General features: G+C 41.8%; 1 protein-coding gene across 1 annotated transcript in view; it reads left to right on the forward strand.

Annotated features, from left to right (window-relative positions):
• Positions 1-3121: 3121 nt before the first annotated feature.
• TRPC6 (transient receptor potential cation channel subfamily C member 6) overlaps positions 3122-14556 on the forward strand; it is a 117316-nt gene continuing 105881 nt past the window's right edge. The window contains exon 1 of the mRNA XM_072729962.1: positions 3122-3412. Coding sequence (XP_072586063.1) covers positions 3243-3412 — 170 coding nt within the window. The 5' untranslated portion in view covers positions 3122-3242. The remainder of the gene's footprint in view (positions 3413-14556) is intronic.

Genomic DNA, 14556 nt, shown 5'->3' on the forward strand with positions numbered 1-14556 from the left:
TAATAATTATACCTTTTGTAAAATTAATCAGTAATCAATCAAACCGTGCAGATGTGTGTAGTGAGGAGGAAGTGATCTTGTCATGGTGTCCCTACCACCCCATAGAGAACAGAGCCCTGAATTTAGAAGTCCCAGCCCAGTGTCCTGTTTCATCTCAACATCATCAGCAGACCTATCAGCACACGCATACCACCCCATCTCTGTGAGAACTGTCACTTCTTCACACACCCAATGGTTTTCACTTTGAGCACTGTATTTTCTCATTCTGCCAACTACTTTCTTTGGTCTGCATGCCCTCAACGCTGCTGCACTTGGTTAAAACATATTACTAGATCGAGAATTGGTCTTGTCTTTTAGTGCCACCATGTTCTTAAATGTGATTGAAGAAATGACACTTAGTAGGTAAGTCTACAAGGCAGGAAGAGACTGAGGGGTGCTTGGTAGGAACCCATCACTTAGCAATGGCTAAGCAGGAGAGGAAATCACAAGCTCTCAGTGAAGGGAATGGTTAAAACAAGAACACAGGCCCTCAGACTACCAACCTGCTTCACTCTGTGGACCTGCATCAAGTCCTTGAGAGCCTACTTCTGCCTCTGTGGACAGATGCATTTACTGGTCCAGTACCAACTCTATGTCAAAGAATAGAGAAAAGTGAGTCTTATGTTGCAAAAGGATGAACTGATATCACATCATAAGTTTACTGTAATAACATTTTCAGTGTGAAGGTTGCTACCTGAGTATGAAAAACTGTGTGATGAGAAAAGGGACAGACAGTGCAACTAACTACAAAACAACAAAGTAGTTGTGTCTCAATGTTTGTTTTTAAGTTAAAGACTAACACGTCAACTAACACCCTCAGTCCTTTCCAATTTTGCTTTGACTTACAGAATTCGACTCAGGTCAAAAACATTTGAATATTACTTCCTCACTTAACTGTTTCCTCCAGTTGATGTTTCTAAACAGATTGCCTTGGTGCCATTTAAATTAAACATTTATTAACTGATTCATTCGAGCATCAAAGCAGTTGAGTTCTTACAGACAGTATTTGCCATGAACAAACACATTTCAAGCAGAATATCTTATTGCTGGGTATAATGACCAGAAAAAAAATCAAAACTCTAAATCATGGCTCCAGATGTGGACAGAACAAAAAAGGAGATTCTTAAATTAGGAACAACACGCTTTAGAATGACTGAGGTTAGTCTTTGAGGTCAAGAGTGTTTTCCTTTTTTTTTTTTTTTTTTTTTTTGGTCTATTACTCTATCCATCCATCCATCCGTGCCACCTACTTGCGCCCTCAGGGTGCAGTGGCTTTCACCCTCCTGAGCTCTCTCCTTCCCAGTGCTGGCAAACTCAGAAACTCTAAATTGTCATCTCTTCCCCCTTCTATCAAGTTGATTGCTTTTGCTCACACTTCCAAAATCCCTTTCATTGCTCACTTATTCATGATATGCAAAGGTACCTTTACTTCAGAATTTCAGGGCAGCCCGGGTGGCTCAGCAGTTTAGCACCACCTTTGGTCCAGGGCATGATCCTGGAGACCCGGGATTGAGTCCCATGTCAGGCTTCCTGCATGGAGCCTGCTTCTCCCTCTGCCTGTGTCTCTGCCTCTCTCTCTCTCTCTCTCTCTCTCTCTCTGTGTGTGTGTGTGTGTGTGTCTCATGAATAAATAAATAAAATCTTTAAAAAAAAAGAATTTCAGACAGTCTGGCTGTCTTCAATCCAGTTGTAGTGGGCTTCTGATCTTTTCATGTCTGGCTCCCTGCCTTCTCTCTTCCCTTAACCAGCGCCTGCTTGGAGAGGCCTCTTTAACTACCTGACCTGAAGTAGTTGCCAGTTACCATCAATACATCAACCCATCTCATTTTCTTTTTTTTCTTTTTTAAGATTTATTTATTTATTTATGATAGACAGAGAGAGAGAGAGAGGGAGAGGCAGAGACACAGGAGGAGGGAGAAGCAGGCTCCATGCCGGGAGCCCCACGCAGGACTCGATCCTGGGACTCCAGGATCGCGCCCTGGGCCAAAGGCAAGCACTAAACTGCTGAGCCACCCAGGGATCCCCCAACCCGTCTCATTTTCATCGTGGCCTATGTCTCTGGTTTAATCTCTTTCTTCCATGAAAGCTCCATGAAGGCAAGTAGGGCCCTTATCAGGCTAATTTGTCTCTGAATCCTAAAATGGTGCTTGGTACACAGTTGGCATTGATTAAATATTTGTTGAATAAATGAATCGGATTCCTAATTGATTGATTCTTAAACAACTATTGATACTGATTCATTCTTGCTGAGAAGTTTTAAGTTCTCACATCTGTGAAGATTAAACAGAATTTAAAACTAAATCTTAAAATTAAAAACAGTTTAGAAATGGAGAAAACATCTGGCAGAGAAATAATTTCAGCATTTGCAGGGATGGAAAGAAAGGTTTTCTCTGAAGCTAGTAGGCTGCTGTCTTCTTTATCGTCTCATCATAAAATGCCCGCCTATTTTTTGTTGCTCAGGAACTGGGCACATCTGGTGTTGGGAACATAGAACGTCGTTCATTTTAAAATAAAGAGTTACAGTAAATTCAGGGGTTGGGGACGGGAGAGAAGATGCCCTAAGAGAACGAAGACAGTCTGGAGAAAGGAGAGGCTCTTGTCCTTTGCAACAAACAAAAACAAAACAAGTTTCTTTGGTACTTCAAGAATCTTCCTTAAAGGAACCTTCCTAGAAAGTTCTCAACTTGTAGTATTTCCAAATAAGCAGACTTAGGGGGAAGAGAGAAAGAGGCAGGAATGAAGGAGGGAAGGAGGAAAGGAGGACAGAAAAAGAGGAGAGAAGAGAAAAATGGGAAAAGAAAAAGAGCAAAGCAAAGAGGGAGGGCGAGCGCGGGCTCCCACCTAGTCCCGGCAGCGCGTGAAGCGCGGAGGCCGCCGAAACCCCTCGAAGGCGGGGACCCCTGCGGGCCCCCGGGGGGCGGGCGCAGCGCCGGTGGCCACGGGGACTCCTGGCTCCCCGCCCCCCGCGCTCGCTCCGCCCCGAGGCCCCGGCCCCCTCCCCGCGGGGTCCCCTCACCCGACGCGCCGGGCTAGGTCCCCCGGGTACCCCCGAGTGGTGACTTCGCCCCGGGCCGGCCTGGGAGCCGCTCGCGGAGCTCGGAGCCGCCGAGGTCCGCAGCCCTCCCCGCCGCTTGGGACCGGGCCGCCCAGACCGACGTGCCTTCCCCGGAGCCCGGCCCCTGCCGGCCAGGCCGGCCCGAGCCATGAGCCAGAGCCGGGCGTTCGCACCCGGCAGGGGCGGCTCTCCCCGGAGGGCGGCCGGGGCCGGCGCGCGGCGCAACCAGAGCCAGGACTATCTGCTCCTGGACTCGGAGCTCGGCGACGACGGCGGCCCTCAGCCCCCGCGGCCGGCCTATGGCTACTATCCCTGCCTGTGAGTGCGGGCCGGGGGCGCGGGGGCGCGGGGGCGCGGGCCGGGGGCGCGGGGGCGCGGGCCGGGGGCGCGGGCGGAGGAGCCTCTGGACACGCAGGTCCCTCCTCGGCCACGCGAGCCTGGACGGAGCCTGAGGGCCCGGGGCGCCGGGGGCCGCGCGCCCGGGGGTGCCCCTGCTGAGCGCACGCGGGGACCTGGGCCAGGAGAGCGTGACCTCCGGCACCCACCGACTCCACGGACGATGTCACGGGTCGGTCTCCAGCCCGGCTGGCTCCCAGCCGGCTCAGACCCCTGTCGCTGCGCCGAGCGCACAGTCTGGGCCAGGCACTGGCTCGGATTCGTGGCTGCCAGACGCCGCGTCCGAGGGGCAGAGGGTTCCAACTCTGGGGTCCCCGGCGCTGCCCGCGCGCCCCGCGCCTGCTCGCCCTGCCCACCCCTGCCCACCCCTGCCCACCCCTGCTCTGCGCTCCCAGTCGCGGCCAGGCGTTCAGAGGCGTCAGTGCCCGGGGGGGGGGGGGGGGGGGGCTTGCCCCGCACCTCCTGCGCCCACCGCGGGTCTCCCGGTGAAGTCGGGGCCGCGGGAGCCCTGTGGGCTGTCCCAGCCCGAGCGCCAAGCACTCACCGAGGGCACCCGGTGGGGGGGAGTCGTCCGACGTAGATGCCGGGGGGGGGGGGGGGGAGAGGTAGATAACTAGAAGATTTGACTTAGAAGCTGGCGGGGTTTGGGCGGGGGCGGCGGGGGCGACCGGGGCAGTGAGAGGGTGGGGGTGAGGAGCAGGCTCTGCGAGCGCGCGTGCAGCCGGCAGATAGCGTTTCTGCTTCTCTGCCCTTGCCTCGACTGGATGGGGTGGCTTCCTGACTTTGTTTCCGCGCGGTTTCCAAGGAAGGCGGTTCTGAGCAGCAGTGGGGTAAGCGGCTCGAGCGGGGGGCGCCCCCCTCCTCACCGTCTCCCCCCCGCCAGGCTCCTGGCACAACCTTGTGATGAAAGGTGCGCCTTCCAGTGGTAGGTCAGGTGTGCCCAGAACCTCAGATGGGCTGTTCCCTTTCTCAGGAAGAGGTGAGCCCCAGGAAACGGTGCATCTAATTTTTTCCCAAGATAAGAGAAAAAAAGTTGGAGCTGGTTCCATTCATCTCTGTGCTGTACAATTTGAAGCATTTACTATTATCTTTTCTTCCTTTTTCAAATATCAAGATATAGAATTCATTCACATTGTACAGATCAGGGCTTAATATATCCACAAAAGTGTGAAAAAAATCATCACTCTCTATGACAGTCTTCCACAACATTTCCATCATCCACAAAAGAAATCTTGTTCTTGACATTAAATTAGAAAATATTTCTATGTCTATAGCACAGTGCCTCTCTAGCCTTAATGGGCAAACGAATCACCTGGGAATCTTGTTAAAATGCAGATTCAGATTGTGTAGGGCCTAGGTGTAGCCCAAGATTCTGCGTATCTAACAGTCTCTGAGATGATGCTGTCCATGGACTATGCTCTGAGGAGCAAGGAGATACATGTGAAGAAAAAAAAAAGTCGATCCTACATATTCTGAATACAGCTATTTTCAAATGTGCTTTGAGGGTATATGTTTAAAACAAAAGTGATTTTTTTTTTATTGGCTTAGACGAGACCTACTAAGACTGAAGGTTATATATTTGGTAATGTCATCTGCAGCTAATAAAGCAACTTTAAAAAGCTATGCTGCTTTTTAAAAATTAGACTGTCCTGTAGAGAAAATTTAGATTTTTTTTTCACCTGATTATTCTATAATCATCTGTTACTCTGTGTGTGGGAAATAATAATTTGATTTTAAAAATTTGTGGTTGTAAGTTAGTAGTGACAGGGACTAAGTGAAGTGATAATTCTAAGTTGTCCTGTAAACTTTGCCCCGTACTTTCTTTGAACGTGATCCACTGCCTTACTGATGTATCTACTTCTTAACATTACCTACTCTCTAGAGAATAATTCTCCTTTCTTGCTTCAGGAAACTCAGACCATTCTAAATGTGTAGACCAGGGCAGCAGAAGATGACGGAGATTTGTAATGTGCTTCAATTCGTGAACACCCCCGCATCATGTCGAATCATACTATAATTAATATGATATATTATAGTATAAGGTATTATTTGTGAAGGTGGCAATCATTAGTATACTGTAGATATGGGTATCACCATTTTCTCAAACCATTGAGATTTTTCCCTTATAAGATCACAAATTATTGAAAGTTGTAATTCCTGTGGGACAAATTCTATGACTTTTGCTTAAAATTCTGTTTCATAGTTTACATGTGTAGAAAGACTTTCATGTTATATTGTTTATATCATGAGGCTTTTACTACTGAAAATTGTGGCACATCATCTTATTTGAGAGCAGTTGCATATTTTCAGGTCTCAATAGTGTTTGAGGGGTAACATTCAAAATGGTATGTAGAAAAAAAAGATCCCCTTTCTCTCTTTCCAACTTTTAGTTAGAAACCAGTTAATATACTCCCTTTTGATCAGTTTGTAATGGTGATTATCAAGAAATGACCCACATCCTTCCTGGATCCCAGGAGGCATTTCAGAGCTATTTCACTTAGAAGTTAAAAGTATGTCTCTAGTCCATTACTTCTGAACATGGGAAAGAATCCTGGACATAAAAAATAATGTGAAGGATTTCTAACTACTCAACATCTGAAATACAGTTCTACTACACTTCCGCTTGGGAAGGACTAATTGATTAAATGATTATAAATAATGAAACAGTGAAGTGTTTATAAACTAAAGCTCTGACAATGCAGTAGACTGAGATAATCTAAAAAAATTATGATTACAAATACCTAGTAATACTGAGTTAAATATTTAAAATGACTTCAAAACATTAACTAATTTTGCAATCAATCAATCAACGAGAGAGGATTATTACCATGTGCCTGAAGCAAAGCAGTGAAAAGTCAAGTACAGCCTATGTATGAACTGACACTCTGGCTGCCCCACAGGGGATGGATCAATGTGACCACAGAGATTGGATTCCAATATCTGTATGGCACAGAGGTGAAGCTAAGGCCTTGGTTCCAGATGAGGCCCAGAGCTGGAACCAAGGGATTCCTATCCCTGCATGAAACCAGGACCCTTCCTTTAATAAATGCCACCAGCCATGAGTGAAAACAAGAAACTTGACTAGTAAGAAAGAAATCTTCTGCTAAGAATTTTATTCATTGTGCCTGTGTCTTGTGAGTTTTTGTTTTTGTTTTTGTTTTTTTATACCACCTGCTGACCTAGAAATATTCCTGTCAAAAATTACCCCTGGGAAATAACAGAAAGAGAGACAGAACATGAGAGACTCCTAATTCTGGGAAACGAACTAGGGGAGGTGGAAGGGGGGTGGGGGTGACTGGGTGATGGGCACTGAGGGGGGCACTTGATGGGATGAGCACTGGGTGTTATTCTATATGTTGGCAAATTGAACAACAATAAAAAATAAATTTATATTAAAAAAAATACCCCTGGGGCTCCTCGCAGAGGAAAACACAAAGCTGTCCTGAAGCAATCGTACCCCCTGCCAAGGATCCTCAAGGAAACAGCAAGCCTTCTGAGGAAATGCTCATTGTAATATGTGACCAAACATACAAGGAAACAATTGGCCAGGACTGAGAGTGAGCAGATGATATGATCCATGAGAAGAGTCAGCATAACACATAACAGCAGTTTTTAAACGTAAACACTTGACATAATATAACAACACAAGAAAGAATGTAAGATGGGCATGTATAAAATATTGACAACATGTAACAAGAAATCAAATCCTAAGAAAATAAGACTAATTTTTTAAAGACAGATGGAAAATATATAAGTGAAAAGTATAATTTTGAAATAAAAAATTCAGTGGAAGGGTTAAAATGCAGATTGACCATAGCAAATTTGGTGATAATACCCAGAATGCAGACATAAATAAATGAAACATATCAACATCATTGAGTTATGGAACTAGAAGATAGAAGTCCCAGAAGGGGAAAATACAGACAGGGGAGAGGTAACATTGGGATAGATAATGGGTGATAATTTTCCAGAAATGGTGAATTCTCGTGTTTATGAAGTACAACAATATCAGTGCAATATAGAAAGCTAAACTCATTTAAACATACCATTTTGAAATTGCTGAACATTAAAGATAGGAGGAGATATATAAAATGAACTAAGATACAAGTGACTTGAAGGAGTAAGCTCTAAAATAAAAATATATATGATGGAAATGTACTCACATTATCTTGATATCTGTTATATAATGTGTAGCTTGTATGAACTGTGGTTTTCTTTTATATAAAAAAAAATTATTCACATAATGTTTTATACAAAGTCAATGTTCCATGGCTGATAGGGTCTCTTTAAATATGAATATGGCCAAAAAGGGATTCATATATAGTAGTGTAGACTTCACAGAGAATCCTAGGATCCATTATGACCTTTGGGAAAAAAAAAATAGAATATAATCATAAAGCATAGACCTGGGCTTTGGTGAAGGGTTTGCAGTTTGGAAGCTACTAGTAGGAGAAAAGCAAATGTAAAAGTCACCTTTGGATTTGCTTCCCCTTCTTCATTTATGAATGGACCTCTGTTCCATCTCTTGGATATTTGGTGGGTCTCTTAATTGACCACTTTGGAGGTCTGTTCTACATGACAGAGACAACCTGTTTTGGTTCCAAACCTCCTCTGGCTTGAAGCAACATCCGCTGCTAACAAATTATTATCATGAAGATGTTTTTTAGGGGTCAGCTTTGCAGGTTGTGGAGTCACTGCCAGATACGCTGAAAGGGCCTCATATATTCTGTAACAAGATGTTGATTTGCCTCTAGAAAGACATTGCATATTTTTTTTCTAGACAGTTATGTTCCTTGTGTTATAAGAAGTAACTTCATAAGGCAATTCATCTTCGCCTCCTAGACAGTAAATCATAAAAGGAAAACATTTTCTTAAGTCCATTCTTATTTTTCTCCCTCTTTGTGAAGTATGCTAAATATAATTGGATCCAGTTGGATGAAATTACTATTTGTGATTGCTCTTTGTGTAGGAATCTTCTCGGGCTTTCAGGACAGGGAGAAGTGCTCATCTATATGCCAAATTTCAGTTAAACTTTGGCATCTAAAATTGGTATGCTGTTCAAGATTCTCAAGTCTTTGGAATTGATTGAATCACATTTCTTACAGAATGTCTGTTTGCAGCGAGCATCTAGAAATGAATGTTACAGATTCCCAAACAACATATATGATTGCAGCATCATTGTTCTCTACCTCATCCAGGTAACTCAGCCAGGGCAAAGAGGAGAAGTAATGTTAACTAGAGTTATTTACCATTTAGTGCAAGTTGCTTTTTCTGTAGAGGACTAATCAAAAATATGTACATGTATTTCGGGGACAGATATATTACATATAGTTTTGAATAACTACCTTGTAGCAGGTCCTTTTCTACCTGTCATTCAAACGTAGTTTGCTCTTTGGAATGACCTCTAGGCTATTTTTAATGTCCATTTTATAAATGACAATGCTGAAATTTAGAGAGGTTAAGCAATGTTCAAGTAGTTACACAGCTAGTAAGTTGTTGGGTTGGGAGGTTGCACCCATTCCCTACTCTCTCAGCGTCCACGCAGCTGGATATGTGGCGGCAGGTGCCCTTGGAGAGCACACTCATCATTTCTCCTCTGTGTTTTCATAGGGACTTGAGACAGCACAGGTTGGCCCTCATTTCCTGAAGCAAGATTGTGGTCCTGTGCTCAGCATATCACCCTCTGGGTGAGGGGACAGGACAGGAGGAAAGTTAAGTAGATCAGTATGCTTCACCTCTACCTTCTCTTTCTGTTGAAATCATCACCTTTGAGGATCGAGCTTTCTATTCCTCTTCTTCTTCCACTGAGTTAATAATCTATTTATTCACTCATCTCTGTTGACCTTATATGATCATGTGCAGCAATAATGAAAACAGTGGCTAGATTTGTTAGGGGCTTTAGGGGCTTCTATGTAGGAGGCTCTTTTAACTGCCTTGTACATATTAACATACTTCATATGTATTCAACAAACCTGTTTTACTGATTTTACTGATAAGAAAGAAAAAATACCACAGCAGAGAGGTTAAGTGACTTGCTAACGATTATACTGAGTAGTTGACAGAAAGAGGAAGGAAGGAAGGAAGGAAGGAAGGAAGGAAGGAAGGAAGGAAGGAAGGAAGGAAGGAAGGAAGGGAGACTCCATTTTATCACTTATCCAGATAAACAGAGATGCCAGGTTTTTGAACTGCCAATCTTTATCACCAAAGGAAAATTATGAATGTGCCCAAACTGACTAATCTGTAGCTGATTTACTAATTTTATCAAATGGCCCACAAGCTGAGGATGACTCTGCAGAGGTAATGAAAGAGAAAGGTTTCTTTTATTCTTCATTTTGTCCTGTGAAAATTAAGTTGCTTTAGTGCTGTGATGCAGGCTGCGTCAGAAAGCTGACCTGATTCACTGGCTGGTGTGAAAGTGCAGATTTCACTGCATGATCTGCATCATGGTTAAAAGCATTTTATGTGTCTTCATCTGAAAGTGCATATTGTTAGAGGCAATTACAGTGTGGATAGTCATATTAAAACTCATTGTCTACTCAAGACATGTTTCATCTTTAAATTCCCATAGCTCTGGTTTGTAGTACAAAATTCTCACACAAAATTGGGACGAGATCTCTTCATGGACATTACTGAAAATCATCATGGGATTTATAATAAGAATTGGAAATGACCTGTTTCTAAAGCTCTTTTTAAAATTCTATTAGGCAGTTAAACTGTAACAGATAAAACTAGTTGTTATTGTTACTATGTTAAATTCTTTGAACAAGAATTTTGCAGTGAATGAGTTGGAGGGTGGCTCACAGTGGCAAGAAGCTGATCCCTGGGCAGGATAAAATCCCTGCTACTACCTGGGAGACTGTTTTCTGCAGAACATCTTTTTGTGGCTGGGCATTCAGGGCCAGACACGGTATTCCATTTTGTAGGATGCATTAATTTCTTTTAACAAATATTTGCTTAAGTTCTTTGATGTCTCAGGCGTCATATTTGGGACCCATGAACACCATGTTTCATTGAATCTAAAGTTCTATCAATTGTGTAACCTGCCCTGATATTTTATATGTATTCAACATATAAGCAAAAAAAAAATGCTATCAATTAAACTATACTTTAGATTTTTGTTTTATATCTATTGAAAAGCTTTTTTTTTCTTTTTTTTAAATTAATTTTTATTGGTGTTCAATTTACCAACATACAGAAAAACATCCAGTGCTCATCCCGTCAAGTGTCCACCTCAGTGCCTGTCACCCATTCCCCTCCAACACCCGCCCTCCTCCCCTTCCACCACCCCTAGTTCGTTTCCCCGAGTTAGGAGTCTCTATGTTCTGTCTCCCTTCCTGATATTTCCCAACATTTCTTTTCCCTTCCTTTATATTCCCTTTCACTATTATTTATATTCCCCAAATGAATGAGAACATACACTGTTTGTCCTTCTCCAATTGACTTATTTCACTCAGCATAATATCCTCCAGTTCCATCCATGTTGAAGCGAATGGTGGGTATTTGTCGTTTCTAATTGCTGAGTAATATTCCATTGTATACATAAACCACATCTTTTTTATCCATTCATCTTTCGATGGACACCGAGGCTCCTTCCACAGTTTGGCTATTGTGGCCATTGCTGATAGAAACATCGGGGTGCAGGTGTCTCGACGTTTCATTGCATCTGAATCTTTGGGGTAAATCCCCAACAGTGCAATTGCTGGGTCGTAGGGCAGGTCTATTTTTAACTCTTTGAGGAACCTCCACACAGTTTTCCAGAGTGGCTGCACCAGTTCACATTCCCACCAACAGTGTAAGAGGGTTCCCTTGAAAAGCTTTTTATACTTAATTACATACAGAGTTGGGTCGCATATAACTCTTAAGCACAAATGAAAAAAAGGAAATCTAAACAAAATGAATTTGGTTAATGTATTTCCTAAGTTCCTTCATGTCAGAAATGGATTTTCTGAGTCACTTTTCCACTCAGAATCTTCAATGCCCGTGTTATCCTACACAGACCTGTCCTCTGTTCCCAAAAGAATGATGGTGATACAGCATTTCCTTAAAGAATTAAAAGAATCTATGATAGACCAAAAGCTGTTGGTGCTGGGCAATTAAAATGACTTTGCAGTTACATGGAGTTCCTGGTGTTTGGTTCTGGAATTGGGGTAAAGGAGAGAATGGGATAGGAAAGATTATAAGCAAAGGACACCCTTTCTGGTCAGTCCAGAATTTACAAGATTTGAACTTTATTCTCCAGCTGACTTTGAAACACAGATAAGACTATGAGAGTCTTTTGCTTTATTTATAGTAGCTTATTTGATTCTCATAGCAAACTTGTGTTATATGATTTCCATCTGTAAATGAGGAAGCAGAGGTTTCAGAAACGTAACTTCCCATTTTACAGCTGTCCAGCATCTGAACCAGAACTTGAGCTCGTATCTGACAGTTTATGTGAGCTCATGTTTGTTTGCTTCTTGTTTGTACTTCTTCCCCGCCAGGAGAATGGCACCTCCCTGAGAACAGGGAGCTGGTCTGCAAACAGTGACCAGGCACTCATGAAATATTTGTTGGATGAATGCATTGATGTTTCTTTTATCGAAAGTGATTTCAGTGGATTGGCCTTATCACTTCAGTTCCTTTCTCTCTGGACCTCAAATGGTGTTGCTAGCTTTTGCTGCTAAGGTACCATGTTTTCATCTTAGTTTTTTCAGAAACACTGCAATATTGGAGTTTCATGTTCTTGCACCTCAGGTTTTTGGATGAATTCTAAGAGCATGTGATATATGCTTGGGTCCTAAGATGGTGCTTGTTAAATATTTTTAATAATCCTACAAACAAGAATATATTAATATTAACTATTTCATTTTTTATACTGTGTTGACAAAATACCCAGGGGGGTCTATCTTTTTTGTTTTTACTAAAATGGTGAAAGGTTCTTGAATTTTTATGTAAGTTATATGGAAACAATTGTGTAAAAACTGAGTTTTCTGAGACCAAAGCTCTTTTTTTTTTTTTCCAAAGCTCTTTTTATCTAGGAAATTCTTTAAAAAAAAATTTTTTTTTAGATTTTATTTATTTATTAATGTGAGACACACATGGAGAGGGAGAGAGAGAGAGGCAGAGACAGAGACAGAGACAGAGACACAGGCAGAGGGAGAAGCAGGCTCTATGCAGGGAGCCTGATGTGGGACTCTATCCCGGGTCTCCAGGACCATGCCCCAGGCTGCAGGTGGCACTAAACCACTGCGCCACCAGGGCTGCCCTATCTAGGAAATTCTTAAGTACTTGATGAAATAATCCAATTTAAATTCAAGAAAGTGAGAAAGAAATGGTTAAGTGGAAATGGTCTGAACGTTGCATCATATTGATAACTTTGATTTGGACCAAGTTGTGCCTGGGCAAACTCTACAGTAATCAAAGTCATCTAGTTGATTTTCATTACAATCTGTCCTCTAAAAATTGGATCAATTATTTCAAAGTGTTGCATATTATGTGATATAAACACAGAGAATATATTATCAGCCTCTTGTCTAAACATATGTCCCAGAAGATGAGGATACAGTTTGCAAATCTGGCTATGTATCAGAATCCCTTGAGTTGTTTTTTAAATATAGATTCCCTAAGAATTATGATGGTCCAAAAAGATCATAATTACTAGGATTGCCTGGGAATAACATTTGAAAAATTCCTCCAAATTTTGGAATTTTGTTTCAGGTACTTTAGGTTGACTATGAAAACCAGAGTTAGGAACTAAACCTAATTTAAATCAAGAAAACCATTACTATATATTTATCCAAGAAAAAGCTATAGGATTTAAACATTCATTTTTCTGCCTAGGATCCAATGATCAGATATTATCAGATAAGATGGGAAATATTATACTTTAATTCAGCAGATTCTCATCAAATACTACTATATACTAGGTGCTATTGATATCTTTTAGGAGAATAAATGATGTGTCTATATGTTTTGCTTGATACAATGTCAGGAAAGTAATGTAGTGTTTTATGAGAAAGCATATGAGAAAAGTGAACTTTCTAGTTTGTTTCTTAAGTAAAAGTATGATGCAGTAATTTTATATTTAAACTAGAAGACAAAGAATTTTATTTCTATCTTAATATTGACCTTCTTCCTGATTTGGATTATCTGTAATTTCATAAACTATGGACTAAGTTTGTTCTTATTCAAATCACCCAAGATTTGAAGGAATAAAATTACCCAAAGGAGAAAAAATTTCTTATTAAATAAGTTTATTGTCAAAGCCAAATTAGCTGGCTTTCTTTTTCTGAATATTATGAAGTTTTGAAAAACTTTTTTGTAATTCTGCCTCCAATGGTGTAGTAGAATAGATTACATTAGCAGCCATCCTATTACAAAACAACTAAATTCTGCATAAAACAATTTATATTTCTGTACTTGCAGGAAGTGGGGAGAATAAGCATCCCGGCCTCTGTTTTTCCACATCACAAGACAGAGGCTAGCAGAGCAGTGCTGCACAGTGAGTTCTCTTGAAAGGCAGAATTCCTGATCTCAGGATACCCCTTGGCCCTGAGACTCCTCAATTAATACTTGTCCTCTAAATTCTCCACAAATTGGTGATCCTTGATTATGAGTGTGTATTTATTTAATTCATCTTACACAAGGAAACAGCCATCATGAGTGGGAGTCAACAGAAACCATATACGAGATATAAATCCCCCAAGGAATTTGAAGAAGGATTTAGGATAAGAAAATAAAATTACTTGAATTATGCAAGGAGATCAAGATGGAATCACAAAAGTCAACAAGCAAAAGAAATTGTCCAAGATGAACAAGCATATTGAAAAACAACAAAACAACTTCCATAAATTAAAAAAATATATATTGTTGAGATAAAATGATCAATAGATCAGAGTTAGTGTGGAAGACTGCATCCAGCCTGAGAGAGAATTGCTTGTAGGGGAAAAAAAGTGACCTAGAAGACAGGAAGTAAGAAGTCTCTTAGAATGCAGAAAATCATGTAAACTGTGAGTGGAACTGTGAGCAAGGTTAACGGATGGAAAGGCTGGAATTGCAGACACTCCATGTATTCCAAGTCCCGTACG

This window comes from Vulpes vulpes, chromosome 12, assembly GCF_048418805.1.
Source record: "Vulpes vulpes isolate BD-2025 chromosome 12, VulVul3, whole genome shotgun sequence".
Taxonomy (NCBI): domain Eukaryota; kingdom Metazoa; phylum Chordata; class Mammalia; order Carnivora; family Canidae; genus Vulpes; species Vulpes vulpes.